The 22,585-nt window shown below is 41.0% G+C and overlaps 1 protein-coding gene across 4 annotated transcripts in view; it reads left to right on the top strand.

The window, feature by feature from the left end:
- The window catches only part of P4HA2 (prolyl 4-hydroxylase subunit alpha 2), a 178,091-nt gene extending 155,948 nt beyond the window's left edge, over nucleotides 1-22,143 (top strand). For all 4 annotated transcript variants that reach the window (XM_073620678.1, XM_073620676.1, XM_073620677.1 and 1 more), the window contains 3 exons: nucleotides 11,030-11,098; nucleotides 14,554-14,650; nucleotides 18,764-22,143. In XM_073620678.1, the coding sequence (XP_073476779.1) occupies nucleotides 11,030-11,098; nucleotides 14,554-14,650; nucleotides 18,764-18,834 (237 nt within the window). In that variant the 3' untranslated portion in view covers nucleotides 18,835-22,143. The remainder of the gene's footprint in view (nucleotides 1-11,029; nucleotides 11,099-14,553; nucleotides 14,651-18,763) is intronic.
- The last annotated feature ends 442 nt before the right edge of the window (nucleotides 22,144-22,585 follow it).

The following is a 22,585-nucleotide window of genomic DNA, read 5'->3' as shown; positions in this document are numbered from 1 at the left end:
CAGTGATTACATCAAAACAAATTTGACAGGCTGGTTGTACTGAAGTCGATCAATGGATCAAATTCAATACAACCGCCTGCCCATAGATGGTTTGAATCTTGACCGGTCTCTGCTGGACTGGCTGAGATTCGATCCATCTATGGCTGACTTTAACACAAAGCTTTAATAAGAAGTTACTGACATTGCAATTGGTGACCTTTTTAATTGTCAGGTGTCTTGGTATCATGCTGACACAAAGGCTTCAGTTCTAAGCCACGTACCTAGAAATAAACGCATAGATCACACATTCTAACTTTGCTTTGATGTGTGCTTGTTCTTGGTGGTTCAGGAAGTACTTGGGTCAGAGAAAGCCTGGCAGTTGTTTTCAGGTGCTAGTCCTAACAGGTAATCCATGCATATTTTTTAGTACAGGTTTTGTATAAACTATCCTTGACCTTTATCAACAGGCATCATGAAATGGTTGCTAACATTAGTGTTCCCCAGGAACCCTCACAACCTTACAAACAACTTCCATGTTTCATTAGACTTGCATTTCTTGTTCATAAAGTGTAATAATACAAAAGTAACAAGGTTATAGAGATGGTACAAAATAATATTTTTGTCATAGACCAAATGAAAGGAATTATATAATAGTGCAAGGTCAGTTGGGATGCAACCCATGTGAGAAACCGGTACAATGATAAACCTAGATTGTAGTGCAAATGTTCCTTCAACTTCTGCAATATGGCTTAGAACAACATTATTAACATAACAATGAGTTGGTAATAAAAATAGAGGTGTAATGCACAAAGAACATGAGGTAATAATAGCTACCATTCAAGTCAGAAGACGTGTGGGAAACATTAGGTAGATACGTCCATAGTCCTAAAAGTATAGGGGATACTGCATATATATCGGAGAGCCAAGGATACCGCTGCAGGGTGCATGATTGATTCTACAGCACCTTTTAATTATCACCCTCAGTAGGATTAATCTAGAGATATGTGTGTCAACACATGTCATGAAGATAAAAGGGTTTCATTAAAATCAGTGGTAAGGTAGTGGTCTACCCATGGTTTCCACAGCTGTTCATACTGACTCATCTAAAAGGGCCACTTCAATTTTAGTGTGTATCATAGCTCTGGTGACCCTGTTCTTAGTTTCTAATACACTAAGATGAGGGGTTTTCCAGGCCTTTGTGACAGTTTGTTTCACCACAGTGGTAACCTGCAGGAGATGTTTAAACTGTCAGTGAGTTACTTCTAAAGGTTTTTTGTTAAGCAAGGCTGTGGCTAAGTTCACAGGTAGAGAGTGGTCAAACAGAATGGTAAGTATTTTTGGAAAATTTCGGTCAAATATGTTTGGACTATTGGGACAGCTCCATCATATCTGATGGTGTGTGCCTGCTTCTGAACAACCACAGAAGGAAGAGGGGGAATAGCCGGTAGACATTTAGCAATCCGGGCAGGGACCAGGTACCGAGGCATAAGAACTTTTATTTGATTCCATGGCAACTATATTTTGAGAAAACTTTGTTGTGTACACTTGCATTTCATAATGTTAAGCAGATGTCTCTGTGAAAATATAGGAGGTGCCTGATTTACACTATGGGATTTAGTGGGGCTATGCATATGATCGGATGAGAATTTGCAGATTTGTGCAGGCCCCAAGGAGCAGTGGAAGCACACTGAACATAGCAACAGGTCTGCTGGAACACTATGACACTAATGGTCATAATGGAGTGTTTGTATCTTATCATAGGTAGTACAGGTAGGTATGCCATCTGAAGTTGGGCCTAGAGTAAGACCTGTTGGCAAAAGTTCCAGGAATTACCGATCTAAATTTTAGTTTTGTTAGGGTAGACCTGAGACAAATTATGCCAGTCAAGCTCCATCCCTGGAATCATCTATAGGTAAAAATGCAGATTTCAGTAGGAATCCATGGAACTGCAGTCAGTGCTTCACAGCTACAGAAAGCAAATGGCTTTACTTGGTCTTATGCAGTTTATGCTATAGCAAAACACTTTGTGGAAAGCTCCTATCAAACATAGAAAGTTCAATTAAAATATGAAGAACTTTTTTTAGAGATTTGACATATATATACTTCCTTCCAGACTCTGTGAAGTTTCTATGCTGCAGCGTGCAAAGCATTTCTTGTGTATGAGCCCTAACTACTACACAATGCCATCAGTTAAAAAGACACCATTGCAGTGATAGTTTAATAATAAGCTAAATGTATCCGGTCTACAGCCCAGTCTTGACAGAAGTGTTTGCTGCTTGTCAGGAAATGATTTGTCTGTCGACAACAAGGTATAAATGAAAACATATTGGTTAACCACAAAGGAGCTGTATTTGCAGTATTTCGATTTTTCTTGTTCAAGATGGTAAACGAGAGTATTTTATAGAAAACCCTTTTGGAAACCTTATACTTTTCATTGATCTTAGAACAACAAAAGTAGGGTCCATTTTTTTTTTTTTTTTTTTTTTTTTTAGCACTACCTAACCTGTGCTTGTGTACTCTGTGTGAGGTGTTTGTACTATGGGAAGGCAGAGATCCCTGTTCCTGCTTTGAAGAAACACAGGATCAAAACCTTCCTTTCTCACAGAATGCACGCTCCAGACTCGGAAATGCAGGATCCCGCACTAGATACATGCGGTTAAAATTCGTTAAACAGTTTTCAAATGATTTATATGATAAAATCTGCCTTCTAACAATTGTAATATCTATACTAAACTAGTACTTAAATGTAAATTACATTTTTTTTTTAGAGCCGGTGATTCCCTTCACCATAAGAACAATTATAGCGGCTGTTCAGCCGCTTGATCGTTCTTATAGTCAGAGGGAGGTGACTCCAACCCACCCCCCTCCAGTGCTTCTCCCGGTTCGCCCCTGCGATTGGCAAACCGGGGAAGGAGCTGACCAGCGCCGGATGTTGACCATAGAGCAGTGATGGCAAACCTTGGCACCCCAGATGTTTTGGTACTACAGTTCCCATGATGCTCAACTACACTGCAGAGTGCATGAGCATCATGGGAAATGTAGTTTCAAGACATCTAGGGTGCCAAGGTTCGCCATCACTGCCATAGAGATTTCCGGCGGGCCAGATGGTCCCCGGAGTCTGTATGATCACTTGGTGGCCGGGCGTGATGTTATGTCATTTGAAAAAATGCTACCGCTTTAGCTGGGAAGCCAGGATGTTTTTTTTTACTTCAGGCTTCCCAGCCTAGAGTTGAGATCTGGGGACTTATTGACCCCAGATCTCACTGTAAAGAGGACCTGTCACGCACTATTCCTATTACAAGGGATGTTTACATTCCTTGTAAAAGGAATAAAAGTGATGAAAAAATGTAAAAAGAAAGCATCAAACTAGAAAAATAAGTTACCATTAACAATATATTTTTTTTAAAAGCGCCCTTGTCCCCGCGTGCTCGCTCGCAGAAGCGAACACATACGTAAGTCGCCCTCACGTATGTAAATGACGTTCAAACCACACATGTGAGGTATCACCGTGAATGTTAGAGCCAAAGCAATAATTCTAGCACTAGACCTCCTCTGTAACTCAAAACATGTAACCTGTAAAAATTTTTAAAGTGTCGCCTATGGAGATTTTTAATTACCGAAGTTTGGCGCCATTCCACGAGCGTGTGCAATTTTGAAGCATGACATGTTGGGTATCTATTTACTTGGCGTAACTTCATCTTTCACATTATGCAAAAAAATTGGGCTAACTTTACTGTGTTTTTTTTTTTGTTTTTTTTTATGTATGAAACTGTTTATTTTTCCCCAAAAAAGCGTTTGAAAAATTACTGCGCAAATACCGTGCAAGATAAAAAGTTGCAACAACCACCATTTTATTCTCTAGGGTCTCTGCTAAAAAACATATATAATGTTTGGGTGTTCTGTGTAATTTTCTAGCAAAAAAAATGATGATTTTTACATGTAGGAGAGAAATGCCTGGTAGGCAAGTGGTTAAATCCTCTAAGTACCTTATTCTTGCCACACTGCTTTGTGGTCACGTGATCTTTCCCTGTTCTTTGGTATTTGCAGGCAAAGGTCTTTGGGAGGGGCTTCTATTACTGAAGTATTAGTCTGCACAGCCCTTTCAAAAAAGCAATTCAAATATATGAAAAAAAATTTTTTTACAGCTCCCTATAAATCTTTCCTGAACATTAAAATGTGTATTTTTTGTGCATTAATATGGTGTTTCTTAGAGCCCTTTCACACTGGGGCGGGGGCGGCGTCGGCGGTAAAACGCTGCTATTATTAGCAGCGTTTTACCGTCGGTATGCGGCCGCTAGCGGGGTGGTTTTACCCCCCGCTAGCAGCCGAGAAAGGGTTAAATACCACCGCAAAGCGCCTCTGCAGAGGCGCTTTGCCGGCGGTATAGCCGCGCCGTCCCATTGATTTTAGTGGGCAGGAGTGGTGAAGGAGCGGTATACACTCCGCTCCTTCACCGCTCTGAAGATGCTGCTAGCAGGACTTTTTTTCCCGTCCTGCCAGCGCATCACTCCAGTGTGAAAGCCCTCGGTTTGCAGGCGCTATTATTAGCGCAATAGCGCCTGCAAACCGCCCCAGTGTGAAAGGGCTCTTAGTGAAAGTAATCAGCATATTATATCCCTCCCCTGTAGGGTTTAACAATAGGAGGACATGGATGAGGAGGGAGGGACTTGTCATTTGCCATTGTGTATACATCCACATGTGTGAATTTATGCTCCTGTAAGCTGTACAGATAAGAAAAAGGAGGAAATGAAGAGCTTAGAAGGGAACTGAAAGTAGGAGCATGCTCAATAGATCACACCAGCTAGTGTACACAATCTGAGGCTGCAGTGGGGACATAGAGAAAATGGGAGGGACAGCTGAAGGCAGGCTCAACCTCACTCTACACACAGCGAATGCTTTAGCGGCTTGTGAGTGAGTATGCACACTCTTCTGTATAGCATGTAATGAGAGTTTTTCATAGTCTGGACTTAAAAATACTTTAATGCCAGAGTTCAATAGTGAATGTATCCTTGTCGCTCAAATTCCCCTTGTCGATGTGAATGATCATCTTATTGGTCCTATGGGCAACACAGTTCTGCTGTCAATTGTTTGAGATTGCAAGTAGCAGCACAGCACAGCACTTTTAGTTAACAATTTTAAATATGTTTTCTAGAAGTTCCTGTGTAATGATCAGTAAAATTTTTGTATATAGACGCCTTTAAATGTGTAAAGATGCATATGCGTACATAATTTTTTTTTTTTTTTTATCCTCTTTGTTCAGACTTAATTTAGACGCGTATAAACACTTTTATGCATTTAAACATTTATATGAGCAAGCGCTAGGGATGAGCTCGAACATCGGGTGTTTGCCCGTTTGCCGAACAGCGAATATTATGGGGCGTTCGTGGCAAATTCGCAGTGCATTGATGTCTTCACCCGACCTGCATGCTTTGGCCAATCATATAATAATAATAATATATGAATATATATATATATATGTGTGTGTGTGTGTGTGTGTGTGTGTGTGTATATATATATATATATATATATATATATATATATATATATATATATATATATATATATATATATATATATATACTCTTAGTGTAGTCCCCCCAAAAATTCCATACCAGACCCCTCTCCGAGCGAGCAGCCATGGCAGGCCAGGAAAGGGGGGGAGACGAGCGAGTGCGCCCCCCCCCCCTTCTGAACCATACCAGGCCTCTTGCCCTCAACATGGCCCATGAAATGCAGCATGATTTGTGCCATGACATGCAGCCTTACCTCTGCCACCTCGCACAGACTAACATTCCTTTGTGCATCTGCTACTCCATCTGCTACTCCATTCGGCTGCTCGGGCTGCTCTGTCTTCTGTCTGTGGCTGAGTGACAGGCCCAGTGGGGTATCGCCCATTTTTTGGAGGGAAAAAAGTGCATCTCATGGAGCAAAAAATATGGTGTGTGTGTGTGTGTGTGTGTGTGTGTGTAGATATTTTAGGGCTGGCAGGATTGTGGTGTTGATGTATGTATGTCACCCAGGTTCCCCCACTACACATGGCTTTTGTTTTCTCAAGATCAATGGTTGTCCAGTCTGTAAAAAAAAAAAAAAAAAAAATAGTCAGCAGCTACAAATCCTGTAGCTGCTGACTTTTAATAAAAGGACACTTACCTGTCCAATGATCTATCGCCAATTTCACCCGGGCTAGTTCTTCACTAGCCTCCGGGTTCCCAAATGTGGGCAGCCAGCTGTGCAAGCGTGAGTCACACTGCACTTTGTGATTTATCCCGTAGTCTTCTGGGACCTGTGGAGTGTCTCAGAAGACTGCAGGGAATAACATGCTAAGTTAGGCAGAGGAGGGGGGAAAATGTCTTAAAGCGGAACTTCCCCTTTTGGGTGAAGCTCTGCTTTAAAAGTCCTATTCTGGTTCTTGAAACTAAAACTTTAGGTGTGATAAAGTCTCTATTCTTAGTTCCACATCTTATCTGGTATCCAGAACTCATTTCTGGTCTCCATTGTCCACAGGCCTTAATATATGTAAATTGACTGATGCTCAGGGCCCTCTTTCACTGTTTCCTGTGAGAGCCTGCTGCTATGTGAAAAGGCTAAATGTTGCCATGTGCTGCCTGTTTGTTTTTGGAGCCCATTAGGGGGCACTCTTTATTCAGAAACTGACCTGAGTTTGTTAGTGGCTCATACAAGCAGATATTTTGTTTGTTTTATACTAAGTATTTGCAACTGTTGGACTGTTTCTGGGTGTCCCTGTCTACTGCATGGTTTACCACTGCCAATACTAGTTGAGCCTGTCCCCACTTATAGCATAGCGTGTGTGTGTGTGTGTGTGTGTGTGTGTGTGTGTATGTACAGTACACAAAAGTGAGTACACCCCTCACATTTTTGTAAATATTTTATTATATCTTTTCATGTGACAACACTAAAGAAATTACACTTTGCTACAATGTAAAGTAGTGAGTGTACAGCTTGTATACCAGTGTAAATTTGCTGTCCCCTCAAAATAGCTCAACACACAGCCATTTATGTCTAAATCGCTGGCGACAAATGTGAGTATACCCCTAAATGAAAATGTCCAAATTGGGCCCAATTAGCCATTTTCCCTCCCCGGTGTCATGCGACTCATTAATGTTACAAGGTCTCAGATGTGAATGGGGAGCATGTGTGTTAAATTTTGTGTTATCGCTCTCACTCTCTCATACTGGTCACTGGAAGTTCAACATGGCAACTCATAGCAAAGAATTCTCTGAGGATCTGAAAAATGTTTTTTGCTCTACATAAAAATGGCCTAGGCTATAAGTTTGCCAAGACCCTGAAGCTGAGCTGCAGCACAGTGGCCAAGACCATATAATGGTTTAACAGGACAGGTTCCTCTCAGAACAGGCCTCACCATGGTCGAGCAAAGAAGTTGAGTGCACGTGTCCAGTGTCATATCCAGAGGTTGTCTTTGGGAAATAGATGTGAGTGCCGCCAGCATTGCTGCAGAGGTTGCTGAAGACAAGCAGACTAAGGATATGAATTACTAGAACCATACCCTGTGGTCTGATGAGACCAAGATAAACGTATTTGATTCAGATGGAGTCAAGCATGTCTAGCCGCAACCAGGTGAGGAATACAAAATCAAGTATGTCTTGCCTATAGTCAAGTATGGTGGTGGGAGTGTCATGGTCTGGGGCTGTACGAGTGCTGTTGGCAAAGGGGAGCTACAGTTCCCTGAGGGAACCAAGAATGCCAACATGTACTGTGACCTACTGAAGCAGAGCATGATCCCCCTCCCTTCGGAGACTGGGCTGCAGGACAGTATTCCAACATAAGACCCCAAACACACCTCCAGGACGACCACTACCTTGCTACAGAAACTGGGGGTAAAGATGATGGACTGGCCAAGCATGTCTCCAGACCTTAACCCTATTAATTATCTGTGGGGCATCCTCAAACAGAAGGTGTAGGAGCGCAAGGTCTCTAACATCCACCAGCTCCGTGATGTCGTCCTGGAGGAGTGGAAGAGGACTCCAGTGGCAACCTGTGAAGCTCTGGTGAACTCCATGCCCAAGAGGGTTAAGGCAGTGCTGGCCACACAAAATATTGACACTTTGGGCCCAATTTGGACATTCTCACTTAGGGGTGTACTCACGTTTGTTGCAAGCGGTTTAGGCATTAATGGGTGTGTTTTGAGTTATTTTGAGGGGACAGCAAATTTACACTGTTATACAAGCTGTACACTCACTACTTTACATTGTAGCAAAGTGTAATTTCTTCAGTGTTGTCACGTGAAAAGCTATAATAAAATATTTACAAAAATGTGAGAGATTGTGTGTGTGTGTGTGTGTGTATATGTGTATATATAATATATATATATATATATATATATATATATATATATATATATATATATATATATATATATGTGTATGTATATATATATGTGTATGTATATATATATAAAAATGTGTGTGTATATAGACAGTGGGGACGGAAAGTATTCAGACCCCCTTAAATTTTTCACTCTGTTATATTGCAGCCATTTGCTGAAATCATTTAAGTTAAATTATTTTTCCTCATGAATGTACACACAGCACCCCATATTGACAAAAAAACACAGAATTGTTGACATTTTTGCAGATTTATTAAAAAAGAAAAACTGAAATATCACATGGTCCTAAGTATTCAGACCCTTGGCTGTGACACTCATATATTTTAACTCAGGTGCTGTCCATTTCTTCTGATCATCCTTGAGATGGTTCTACACCTTCATTTGAGTCCAGCTGTGTTTGATTATACAGATTGGACTTGATTAGGAAAGCCACACAACTGTCTATATAAGACCTTACAGCTCACAGTGCATGTCAGAGCAAATGAGAATCATGAGGTCAAAGGAACTGCTTGAAGAGCTCAGAGAATTGTGGCAAGGCACAGATCTGGCCAAGGTTACAAAAAAATTCTGCTGCACTTAAGGTTCCTAAGAGCACAGTGGCCTCATAATCGGAAGACGTTTGGGATGACCAGAACCCTTCCTACAGCTGGCCGTCCGGCCAAACTGAGCTATCTAGGGAGAAGAGCCTTGGTGAGAGAGTTAAAGAAGAATCCAAAGATCACTGTGGCTGAGCTCCAGAAATGCAGTCGGGAGATGGAAGAAAGTTGTAGAAAGTTAACCATCACTGCAGCCCTCCACCAGTCGGGGCTTTAAGGCAGAGTGGCCTGATGAAAGCCTCTCCTCAGTGCAAGACACATGAAAGCCTGCATGGAGTTTGCTAAAAAACACCTGAAGGACGCCAAGATGGTGAGAAATAAGATTCTCTGGTCTGATGAGACCAAGATAGAACTTTTTGGCCTTAATTCTAAGCGGTATGTGTGGAGAAAGCCAGGCACTGCTCATTACCTGTTCAATACAGTCCCAACAGTGAAGCATGGTGGTGGCAGCATCATGCTGTGGGGGTGTTTTTCAGCTGCAGGGACAGGACGACTGGTTGCAATCGAGGGAAAGATGAATGGGGCCAAGTACAGGGATATCCTGGATGAAAACCTTCTCGAGAGTGCTCAGGACCTCAGACTGTGCTGAAGGTTTACCTTCCAACAAGACAATGACCCTAAGCACACAGCTAAAATTATGAAGGAGTGGCTTCACAACAACTCTGACTGTTCTTGAATGGCCCAGCCAGAGCCCTGACTTAAACCCAATTGAGCATCTCTGGAGAGACCTAAAAATGGCTGTCCACCAATGTTTACCAACCAACCTGACAGAACTGGAGAGGATCTACAAGGAGGAATTGCAGCGGATCCCCAAATCTGAATACTTAGGACCATGTGATATTTCAGTTTTTCTTTTTTAATAAATCTGCAAAAATGTCAACAATTCTGTTGACTTGTTCAAGTTTTTCTGTCAATATGGGGTGCAACAAGAAACCAATCAGTATATATGCTGACTAGAAGCAGGCAGATAGGAAGAGATAACAAACTGACAGAGATGAACTCATTGCTGTGCTGCTTCTCCGTTCACTGACCAGTGAGTTGCAGCGGTAGGTCCAGGACGACCTGGGCTTGGAGGAAATGGGTTGACCAATTTGGACCATCAGATTGAGGATGTCTAGCAGCAGAAAAAAGTACTGAAATCTTTGGATTGAAGCTGAATTTTGTATTAAAATCTGATGTCTTTCAGTTGGCTGTTTGTCTTTTGTTGGTGTGTGTGTAATTACGGTACCTATATGCCTTTTTTTTATGTTATAATTCCCATTATGTCTGACATCAGCTGTAATTCTGAATTTTCAGCATAGAGGTCAATATACTGGCAGTAAAAAAAAAAATTGATGTCCTCCTTTAGCTAAGAAAACCCATTGTTCATAGCCCGGAGGTCTGACACAGATTTTTGAAAAACATGCTCCAAACTTCATTTTAGAAGTTTGTAAAGTTTTAAGAAAACCTGGACCTATTCAGGGCAATAAATCTGCTTTTATCCCCTTCATACCCAATAGCATATACTTCTATTTTCTTTCTCCCCCTCTGCTCTATTAAACACCAAGAGCAAAAGAAAATACCCTAAACTTTCAGTTACAAAGGAGCATCTGATTCACTCCATGTGACAGTGCTGGGCAATCAGGGTTGTCACATGTGGAGCCCATAGACCTATATAAGCTATGACTGCAGCCACTCATAGCTTCCACAGGCTTTCCCTTCTCCTGCCGAGTGAGTAAGAATCAAAAGAAAGATCGCTGTGTTAATGGAAAGGTTTGTATTGAGTTGAATTTGATTATTTTTTTCTGCATGGGCAATACAAAGGTTCACTTTAAGGACAATGATGGAACCAAATACTGACTGCAAAAAAAACTGTCTGTGGCCATTGTGATTGTTTTGAAAGTTTTTTTTTCTTACAAATCAAAAGTCACACGTGCCATCCATTGCCATTGACTAGCAAATCATTGGGACAGCACAAGCGCACTACAAGTCATTGCTAGGGGGCAGTAAAACTCCTCTACCTTCTTTCTGAAATTAGTAGTTTTGGTTGGCTGCCCTGCCTTTTATCTGTATTGTCATTTTCATGTAATTGTGTCTTACCTTTCTTTAGATGAGTGATGTGGAAGCTGGAGGAGCCACGGTATTTCCAGACTTTGGAGCAGCAGTCTGGCCTAGGAAGGTGAGCTGATTTTATATTGCCATAGCTATCCACTGTATGGTTTTGAGATCTCCAACACTTATATTCTCACTTTATCAGTTAATGATCTAAAGAGGGAAAATTATTGTTACTTTAAAGCGAAACTATACTCCCCTGGAATCCAATGATGCGCCATCCCCAGAATTTACAGCCGGCTGCTGACATCTTCCAGGTCTCTATCGCTGGTCGCTGTTATTGGTCGGGCTGATATGTCACTCCCGCACATGTGCAGAAGTTCCGTCAGATTTGGCATTGCTGAATTTGTGCAGTGAACTGCGCTTGAGTCTTTTAACTTAATTTTTATAAATAACTTATTATTTTAACTATGGAATAGTTAATGTTTTAAATGTTACCTTTTTTTTGGGTGCACATCACATTCATCTTGGACATACAGTAACTATATTTTGCCCTGGTTAGTGTTATGCCAAGTAACATTCTTTGGGTGTATTTCCTGTTATTCTGCATACACAAATTTACATATCTAGTGTTAATTGAGTACATTTTTGCACCAAAGTAAAGACCAGTTAACTCCTTTCCACCCAGCCCTGGCATGAAGGATCCGCAATCATGTGACAAAGAGCTGGTCACAATCTCCAGCAATGCGAATTGGGAATCCGCATCCAATTAGCAATAGTGTGAGCCTAGCCTTAAGCTAAGATAGTAAAAAATGATAATTAAGCTTCACATAGGCACAATATGTTAAGGGGGGGGGGGTTATTCTGTGGGTGGGGAACCAAGCTGAAGCCAAGCCTCCTCATCTTTTGCTGTGTTAGATTTACAGTCTGCTGATATTGTGTGCAGCTGGGCTGAGCCTGACGATTTTTATATCCCGACCAGCACCATTATACACTGTCACCAGCCACATGACTCACCTTCTGGAGCTTTAGGGTGGTACTGTTTTTTAGATTATCTACTGCTTAAGTTGCAACTAAAGCCAAGAGCGTAAATGTATACTGCAGCTCACCAGTCCTTAGATAAGATGTCTGCAAGGAGGACACTTTGGTGATGCTTTTTTCCCCTTTATTTTCATGTGGTAATTATGCAATATATTGGTGGCTATACTCTTTCCTCCACTGTATTTGTGAAATGAGCCATGTTGTCACTAGCCTGCTCTCATTTCAACTACAAACTTGTCTTCCTCTTCATCGTCATTACATGAGAAGAGTTGAATTGGTAGTTTACAGAATATACCTCAGAAGGCAGATAAGAATGTTTGTTTTTTTCTGTCCGGCTCATACAAAGTAACACGTAAACTGTATTACCTTTTGGCAAGATCAGCAGGTCTTTTTTTTTTTCTTGTTGCTAATATTCTTAGCTAGAAAAATGTAAGTTTAAATGCTTGTTTACTGTGACTAATACTGTAGTTTGTGTGGCCCAAGCTGGCCTAAACTATTTTCTTCACTAACAGTTGTGCCTGCTTGGCGCACTGTATAAAATGTATGTAGCATCAGCTACGTAAAGTATACTACACTGTAAGCTGAAAGAAGGGAACGGGATGGGACAACCATAAACCGTACCGTACCGTAAAGGTCCCACCCTGTTCCCCTCTTTCAGCTTGCTATATTTTAATGGTTATGAGTTACCGCATATGACCTAGGTTGGGATTTAGCATCAAGCATGTATTATACTACACTGTGTTCCACCAGTGGGATGGGAACTTCTGCCCTGCTTCTAGAACAAAATTGAGTCAGGCTGAGCACGCATAGCCTTTCACATGTTTTGTAGAAAATAAAAAATCCATCATCAGGGGGGTGGAAGATTAGATATCTAAACAAATGTCCAAACAAACAAGGTAATGCTAGGTACACATAGGGTACACATATTTTTTTTTTGTTCAACCCATCGGTCTGAACAGAAAAAAAACGAACCAGATCGCTGTACTAACACAAGATGTTAGTACAGCGATCTACCCTACTGAGCTATTATGATCTTGTCGGGGACTGCTCCCCCCCACCCCAGAGCACACTAATCAGTGCTTATAGACATTGGCTGCAAGCGTTGATTGGATGCTGGTTTTCCAGCCTGCCCATTTGATAAAAGCCAGAAAAGACTGCTGTCCACATGGACCAAATGTCAGCTGGTTTCTGTGTATGTAACCATATGACAGAATTAGATGAACTTAATGCAAATAATACTCATCAAAGCTGTTGATTGTTTAATTGCATTTATTCCATCAAATTTTTTGATGCGGTTACCTACCTAGTTTGTTTAGATATTTGATCTCCTACAGTACATATTCCACCCTGCTGATAAAGATACCCTTTATGGACCCTTAAAGGTATTGGCAGAAAGCTGAAGAGCCTGGCATTAGATCTATGATCCACAGATCACTGATTCAATGCTTTGCAGGCTCCCACGGAAAAAATAAATTAACGTTTTTATTCATTAATTTTTTTCTTAAAGGTTATCTTGGCCTTTTAAAGTTGTCATTGTCTTTACAACACTCGATCTACCATACTGATCCCATTTACTGATCTCTTTTGTGCATTTTTTTTCTTCAATAAATAAAATTGTGTACATTAAATGCAGGTTTTCCTTTGTATTATATATGAGCATTTGATGTGTAGCATTCAAAATAAAACTGAAGGAGGGGATTAGTAGAGGTAGATGATGCAGTTAGCTATTTTGGCTATGTTTTTTAGTATACTGTTGATTGACTACTATAGTCCCGTGTCCTCCATATTTCCTATTACTAGCAGGTTAGTATGTAAAAGGGCTAAAATGTCAGATGTCCCACTGAAGAAACTGGTAGGGATACTTTTATCCATCGATTGCAACAGGACCCGTTAGTAATGCAGAGCAACCAGCCAGGCCTCTCAGATATTAGCTTGAAAAACCTGTTGGTCAAAATGATTCTTTCTGATGTTAGAAGCAATCATGATCGCCTTAAGTTGAATCGTAAATAACCTGACGTTTCACATTGGGCAGTTTGATTGGGGCAGGAATGGATAGTTTATGGGGAGCCTTTATTATGATATAATATTATGATTAATCTGTTTAGAGTGACATTATGCATAGAGATGTAGAAGAATCCAGCTAAGCTTTTTTCCATTTTACGTGTTTTTTTTTTTTATGTGGTCTGTGTCCAATTTGCAGTGGTTCATCCTTACATTCTGTACTACGAAAAGATGGCACTATCACAAAAGTGCCTTTGACAGTGGTTTACAAAGATTGTGTCCCCTCTTTTTAGGAAAAATGTGTTAATACCCAGAACGGTTTACAATTTGTTAAAAAAATAAAAATGAGAGTTGCCCACTTTCACTACTCTCCTCCTCTTTTACAGGACACTAGTTTTTTCTTGTTTGTACTGCTCTAGTTTTAGTGCTTTATGGTTTATTTATCCAAATCCAAAAACTTGCATGTCCTCCATATAGTTTAAAATAATTTTAATAGATATTTTCTGTTTTCTCTTGAATATGTTCTTGCTGATGTTTTAGGGGACTGCTGTGTTTTGGTACAATCTATTCAAAAGTGGAGAAGGGGATTACAGAACGCGACATGCAGCTTGTCCGGTATTAGTAGGAAGTAAATGGGGTATGTTTTCTCTCTAACAGTTATTCACATATTTTGTTGCATGCATTTTATCATTCGAGGACAAAAATGCAGGACATCTAATTACAAGCCTCCCTCTTTATAAATGATTGACCAAGGATGTCATCTCTGTGGTGCTTCACTTCTGACCAAAACCTCCAGTCTCTTATGGATGAAGCCCAATTAGCTGAAAAATTAGTCTTACTAGATGGACTTTTTAAAAGCAGTAGCATCGTCTTAGCGTGCCTTCACATGCAATGCATGCTCCAGATTAATGTAATTACAACAGGTGCAGAAACCTGTTGCCCGCCCTGACATTTGTCATGCAGAGGTATATTGGATTTCTAAAGAGTGTCACGTTTTTTCCACTGATGTCCTGAGAGTGCAAACTAGTCTTTATAAATAGGCCAATTTGATTTGGATGCAGCCGCTGTTTAAGTGAAAATTTTCCAGCAGGCTTCTTGACAAGTCAATCAAACGTTTGAGTTTTGTTGAATAGCGCACCCCACTGAGCAAATTTTGGTCAGTTCAGTTTACTTAGCAACCGGATGTATTTTGCACAGTGTATGGCCAGCTTTACATTTAAAGGATAAGTTCACTTTTTGGAACATATTACATGTTCTACCCATTTTTAGGGTGGAACATGTAACATGTTCCTGTCCCTACATGCTCTCCCCAATCGTCCTTCTAATTGTAACAGCGGGCTGGGGATCTTCTCTCCGCACCTGCTGTCACACTTTGAAAAGACCATGGCCATGCGGGGCTCCGCCCACATGGCTGTGTCCTTCACTCACAGTTTTGTGAATGAATGAACTACAAGTACCAACATCCTTTGCGCTTGAGGGCTTGTAGTTCTCAATGAACTACCAGGGTGTTGATGAGTGCTCTAGGTAGTTCATTGCTGCTTCCTGTCATTTAGTAACTTCTGGCCTGTATGAGTTACAGGCAGACAGCTTACATAGACAGTCTGCTGGAGCCTGAGATTGCTTGAGATGCGAGATGCTTTACAGGCTCCTAAAAAAAAAAAAAAAAAAAAAGTAATCATTTTTTTTTACCTGCAAAAAATTAGCATTTTTAGAAAGGTGAACTTATCCTTTAAAGGGCTCTAGTATGACTTTCTTGTCCCAAAGGGCTGAAAGCAAGGTAAACCTCTAGATACACTATTGATGTACATAAACTGTGTTACCTGTAAAGGATTTGTAGATGGTTTAGCAATTAGCATGAGGTAAAATTGCTATAAGATGTGTATATGCATGGGTCTTTGGGAAGATGGCACAGGGACACTAAGCATAGTAGCATGTTGGCCTCCCCTTGCTACCAGCGATAGTCTGATTCCTGAGGATTTAGAAGACAGTCTTCCACCTTTCCATCTGTCAAGCTTTTATAATAGTCCAGGTATGTTGCAGATGTATTCCAGGTATGGTAAATGTTTACATATGTATATATACACCATACCCGACTGATGCCCTTGGAAGCAGGAAAATCACTAAAGTAAACATTGCTACTCCAGTGATCTCAATTTGCTTCCGGGTCCGTGCCAAGCAGCAGGCCTGAAGCATTCTGAACACAGGTCAGCCTCTCCGCACACTGAACCTAGCAAAGAAGTGGGTATAGAGAAATGGGACTTAATTGTATCTCATAGAGAATAGAACCATATAAAAGTCCAACAACTATTTATTACAAAAATGTTAAGTATATGTAGTCCACATATGTATAACTATCATCATATGGTATGTGTTAAAAAAAACAAAAAAAAAAAAACAAAACGCAGATCGGTTATATATATCATTCCACAGGTATTGTACCCACTTTTTCAGGATCTGCACCATGGTATGTGTGTATGATAATTCAATCGAGGAAATTAATAGAATGTGTAGATAATTGTATACATCAATATATGAACAAATACCTTAATACAACAAAATAGATAGAATATACATCAGGGTAAAGACCAAAAAACACCACAACAAGAAACAAACTTTCCTCATTTTAAGTGTGAGGAGAAAAAAAAATCTTAATAAAACCCACATACCCACCCTTCGTTGCCCTGAAATAATTTCTGCACGAAAGTTAAGTAGTTAATTTCTTCCCACCCATCAGCCGAACCTCTGTATCTGTGATTATAGGTTTGTTTTCTTGTGGTTTGTCTCCTCTCTGCCCCATCCCCCCCCAACCCACAGACCTAGGTTCAGGGCAACTAGGGGTGGGTATATGGAGATAACAAGTATGTGGAAAAAACTGGAAGCATATGGAGATCACTGGAGTAACAGTGTCCACTTTAGTAATTTCCAGCTTCCAGGGGTATCGGCCACATATGGTATATGCATAGTTACAGTGGGGCAAAAAAGTATTTAGTCAGCCACCAATTGTGCAAGTTCTCCCACTTAAAAAGATGAGAGAGGCCTGTAATTGTCGTCATAGGTATACCTCCACTATGAGAGTCAAAATGTGGAAACAAATCCAGACAATCACATTGTCTGTCTGATTTTTGAAAGAATTCATTTGCAAATTATGGTAGAAAATAAGTATTTGGTCACCTACAAACAAGCAAGATTTCTGGCTCTCACAGACCTGTATCTTCTTCTCTAAGAGGCTCCTCTGTCCTCCACTCATTACCTGTATTAATGGCACCTGTTTGAACTTGTTATCAGTATAAAAGACACCTGTCCACAATCTCAAACAGTCACACTCCAAACTCCAATATGGTGAAGACCAAAGAGCTGTCGAAGGACACCAGAAACAAAATTGTAGACCTGCACCAGGCTGGGAAGACTGAATCTGCAATAGGAATGCAGCTTGGTGTGAAGAAATCAACTGTAGGAGCAATGATTAGAAAATGGAAGACATACAAGACCACTGATAATCTCCCTCGATATTGGGCTCCACACAAGATCTCACCCCGTGGGGTCAAAATGATTACAAGAACGGTGAGCAAAAATCCCAGAACCACACGGGTGGACCTAGTGAATGACCTGCAGAGAGCTCAGACCAACGTAACAAAGGCTACCATCAGTAACACACTACGCTGCCAGGGACTCAGATCCTGCAGTGCCAGACGTGTCCCCCTGCTTAAGCCAATACATGTCCGGGCCCGTCTGAGGTTTGCTAGAGAGCATTTGGATGATCCAGAAGAGGATTGGGAGAATGTCATGTGGTCAGATGAAACCAAAGTAGAGCTGTTTGGTAGAAACACAACTCGTGTTTGGAGGAGAGAAAATGCTGAGTTGCAACCAAAGAACACCATACCTACTGTGAAGCATGGGGGTGGCAACATCATGTTTTGGGGCCGTTTCTTTGCAAAGGGAACAGGATGACTGATCCGTGTACATGAAAGAATGAATGGGGCCATGTATCGTGAGATTTTGAGTGCAAACCTCCTCCCATCAGCAAGGGCATTGAAGATGAAACATGGCTGGGTCTTTCAGCATGACAATGATCCCAAACACACTGCCCTGGTAATGAAGGTGTGGCTTCGTAAGAAGCATTTCAAGGTCCTGGAGTGGCCTAGCCAGTCTCCAGATCTCAACCCCATAGAAAACCTTTGGAGGGAGTTGAAAGTCTGTGTTGCCCAGCGAGAGCCCCAAAACATCACTGCTCTAGAGGAGATCTGCATGGAGGAATGGGCCAACATACCAGCAACAGTGTGTGACAACCTTGTGAAGACTTACAGAAAACATTTGACCTCTGTCATTGCCAACAAAGGATATATAACAAAGTATTTAGATGAACTTTTGATATTGACAAAATACTTAATTTGCAAATAAATTCTTTCCAAATCAGACAATGTGATTGTCTGGATATGTTTCCACATTTGGTCTCTCATAGTTGAGGTATACCTATGATAACAATTACAGGCGTTTCATCTTTTTAAGTGGAAGAACTTGCACAATTGGTGGCTGACTAAATACTTTTTTGCCCCACTGTACATTGGTCCAAACTCGACCAATGTAGCTATGTAAAAATATACCATACCTGGAAGTTATCTTTAAGAAGTAAAATGTACTATAGATGTAATGTGTGTATGACCGGTCAAAGTCATGAATTTTGATAAATGTATTATGTACTGTATTGATGATGACTGTTTTTCATATTGTCATTTTGTTTCTTCCTTTTCAGTTTCAAATAAATGGTTCCATGAAAGAGGACAAGAGTTCCTAAGGCCTTGCGGATTAACAGAAGTTGACTGACATGCAGTCATCGTGCTGTTGCAAAATTTTTTTAATGTGCTTTTTTTGGTATTTTTTGTTTAACTATTGGCTTTAATTCACTCCTGGTATCCAGTGTGGTGAAACTTAGAACATTTTTTCAAACCAAAAAATTATTGGAAATTACATCTGTGAACATTAGCCAAAGACAATATGTAAGGTAATAAAACAGAACAGTAGATTAAGTAGAATTAAATAAAATGATGTGTGCAATACACCCTAATCTCTACATTTTGAAGAATTATTAGCAGCAAACTGAAATCAAATGGTAATTCTTTCATTGTTGTCCAGGGTGTGACCTACTAGATTTCAAGGGTAACAAGTGCCGCCATGGTCTACTAACTACTAGGCAACCTCCCATGGGGGAGTGACAGGTGCTTCCATGCTCTTTCAACTACTAGGCAGCAGCACATGGAGGACTTGCAGTTTTTCTGCTATTACAGGGTCACAGTTTGTATATATCTGGTCAATGGGATTTGTCCCACTTCTTTTTCCTTCTATTGCTGCTTTACTTTCTTATGGTGAGCAGGGGTTAGATTATGGTGCTAATGATTTTAGTTTTACAGTATTTTATTTGTTTTTGTAAATAATACATGTTACCATCTGGTACTGATCTAAAGGCAAGCAGAGGCTTTATCCTGTTACATTTATGGTTTGGTATTCTAAGAAGGCAAAGTGAGATTAAAAACAAGATACCCAGGTGTAAATACATCTAGTACATTACATACAGTATAATGTTCCACAAACTCTTGGTGCAGCCCTTGGAAGTTTGCTGGTATGATTCGTATCTGCATTTATATCAGATGTTTTGCACTTTTGCCCCCAACTGCTTGCATGTAATAGCAACCTACTCCAGTGGCGGCTGGTGCTAAAAAATTTTGGGGGGTCGCAAACAAACTGAAAAAAATGTAAAAAAAAAAAAACATCAAACGCTGGCACTGTGCCCATCAAACGCTGGCACTGTGCCCATCAAACGCTGCCACTGTGCCAAATGCTGCCAGTGTGCCCATCAAATGCCAGTGTGGCAAATTCTCCATACCCCCCCCCCTCACTTGCCCACAATAGGACCTACAGATAGATAGACACTGGGTGGGAGAGACAGACAGACAGACAGACAGACAGATATTGGGTGGGAGGGGGAGAATGAGTGAGATAGATATCACCAGGGACCATGCCTGGCTGGGCAGAGCTATAGATGTAATAAAAAATATATATTCAGCAAAGACCCCTAAGACCCCTTTCACACTGGGGCGGTTTTCAGGCACTATTGCGCTAAAAATAGCGCAGCAATACCGCCGGCAAAGCGCCTCTGCAGAGGCGCTTTGCGGTGGTTTTTAAACCTTTCTCGGCCGCTAGCGAGGGGTAAAACCGCCCTGCTAGCGGGCGAATACCGCCGCTAAAACGACGGTAAAGTGCCGCTAATAATAGCGGCGCTTTACTGCCGATTCCGCACCAGTGTGAAAGGGGCCTAACGTTAACTAGATAAAATGAATTAAATACACATACCTCAATACAAATTCAAAGCATAACAGTGCAAAACCAATCAATAATAAGTTAAAAAGGCAATTTCTCCAAGAAAGTTCACAATTGCAGGAATCAAAAGGATGTCTGCCACTGTGAGGATGTATATCCAAACAGGCATGCAAGTGTGAGAGTGAGACAAGCACCTCTACCTAAGACTTTAGCAAAGAAGGTAAGCAGCTGCTAATGTCTTTGGTGGAGGTGCTTGTCTCACTCACACTTGCATATTAGACAGACAGACACTGCGGGGGGGAGGGGGAGATAGATAGACAGTTGATGAGGACTTGCATATCTCCGAGGCTCCGTCCTGTGCAGGCTGCAGTCCGTGACTACTGACAGCTGTCCTGACACCTCCTCTGCCTCCTTCCTTCCATACACTGGCTGGCTGGGTAGGATGTTTTCTTCTCGGTGTGACTGTGTAGTCACACGGCAGTAGAGCAGTCCGCTCCCCATGCTTCCTTCCTCTGCTCGGGCGCACTGGGAGATGAAAGCGGAAGTGACATCAGAACTGGACTGTCACTCAACGCACCGGCCATTCTAATGCATACAATATGCATAGGAATGCGGAAGCATCTCGGCGCAATGGATAGCGCCACAAAGCGGGTTAAAAGCCCACAAATGAAGCGCTGCGTCTGCAATCTCGTGATTGCATAGACGTGGCGCTTCCCATACTGCACTGCGTCCGGAGCTCGGACACAGTGCACTTGACTTAAGGACCTTTTTTTCGATTTTTTTTTTTTAAAGGGACAGTTTAAAAAAAAAATTTTTTTTCATTTTTTTTTTTTTTGGTGACTACAGGAGGGGGGGGGGGGCGGCGGCGCCCGGGCGCCCCCTATGGACGGGCCGCCACTGACCTACTCGCAAAAAGGATGACATTAAATGGGGGTTTTCATCCACTTTGCCAGCAAAGACCTCACCTTTCATCTTTTCAGTGTGATCTCTGAGAGCATTGTGCACGCTTGTTTAAAGATTATGCCACCTCCCCTAAAAAAAAAAAAAAAAAAAAAAAAAAAAAAAAAACACCAATAAAGCCATGCAATGAGGTTTCACTTCTGCCCAAAGATGCTGGGGAATAAATAGGTTCAGGCGCCAGGTAAAAGCAGAAACAGTGGGGGTTATTTACTAAAGGCAAATCCACTTTGCACTACAAGTGCAAACTACAAGTTCAACGTGCATTTGAAATTGCATTGAAATTGCATTGAAAGTGCACTTGGAAGTGCAGTCGCTGTAAATCTGAGGGGTAGATGTGAAATGAGGGAAAGCTCTGCTGATTTTATTATTCAATCATGTGCAAGATAAAATGCTGTTTTTTATTTTCCTTGCATGCCCCCCTCAGATTTACAGCAACTGCACGTTCAGTGCAATTTCAAGTGCACTTTGCACTTGTAGTGCAAAGTGGATTTGCCTTTAGTAAATAACCCCCAGTGTGCGCAATTAATTGCCCCCTTCTCAATATGCTAGCCACTGTGTCCACTTTGAATGTGCTGATATACTGCCGAACAGATGAATGGGGAGAGCCCCTTTCCCCCTATTGCTTCCCACTAGTTTTGTGACAGTAGAAAATTCAGTTATTGTCTATTGTAGCAGCAATTTGTATTGCCACAAAAAGAACCCCTCTTGCTTTGATAATAAAGAAGCTGCATACTAATTCTAACATTATAGATGTACAACTTTTGTTGTACATCTCATTGTCAATCATTTGTTCTGTAGAGCTGCACAATTCTATTTTGTGATTAAAAATAATAAAATCTTACAAACACTGATAATCTTGATACTGGTATTGTCAATTCTTACAACTACCACATTTGCACGTATAGTTGCATGGATCATGAAGGATAATACTTGAACAACATCTCACTTTAATATGTTTTAGTGAATATCAATGACATCGGAAATGTCCGAAAAATAATTGGACATTGTCACAGTGATTTTACACTTTCTTCATGGCATTTCCAATTTTCTTTTTGCTGATGGATTTTCAAAGTTGTGCACTGCAGGTGATGGGATTGGGGTTAAACTATTTTTTCCATATAGTCAGTTAATGCAACTTCTTTCTTAAACTGTATCTAAAGCCAAAACCTTTTTCTTTTATTTAAGTGTAGTGAAAGGTTGGAACCTCCTTTTTACATTTTTATTACTGTCCAAATTGTGGGTTGATCTTTGGCTTCACAACCATTTCTGGTACTCACAAGGCAGTGGCATATGCAATGAC

This window comes from Aquarana catesbeiana, linkage group LG03 (genome assembly GCF_042186555.1).
Source record: "Aquarana catesbeiana isolate 2022-GZ linkage group LG03, ASM4218655v1, whole genome shotgun sequence".
Classification (NCBI taxonomy): domain Eukaryota; kingdom Metazoa; phylum Chordata; class Amphibia; order Anura; family Ranidae; genus Aquarana; species Aquarana catesbeiana.
This window is presented reverse-complemented; position numbering and strand designations above follow the sequence as displayed.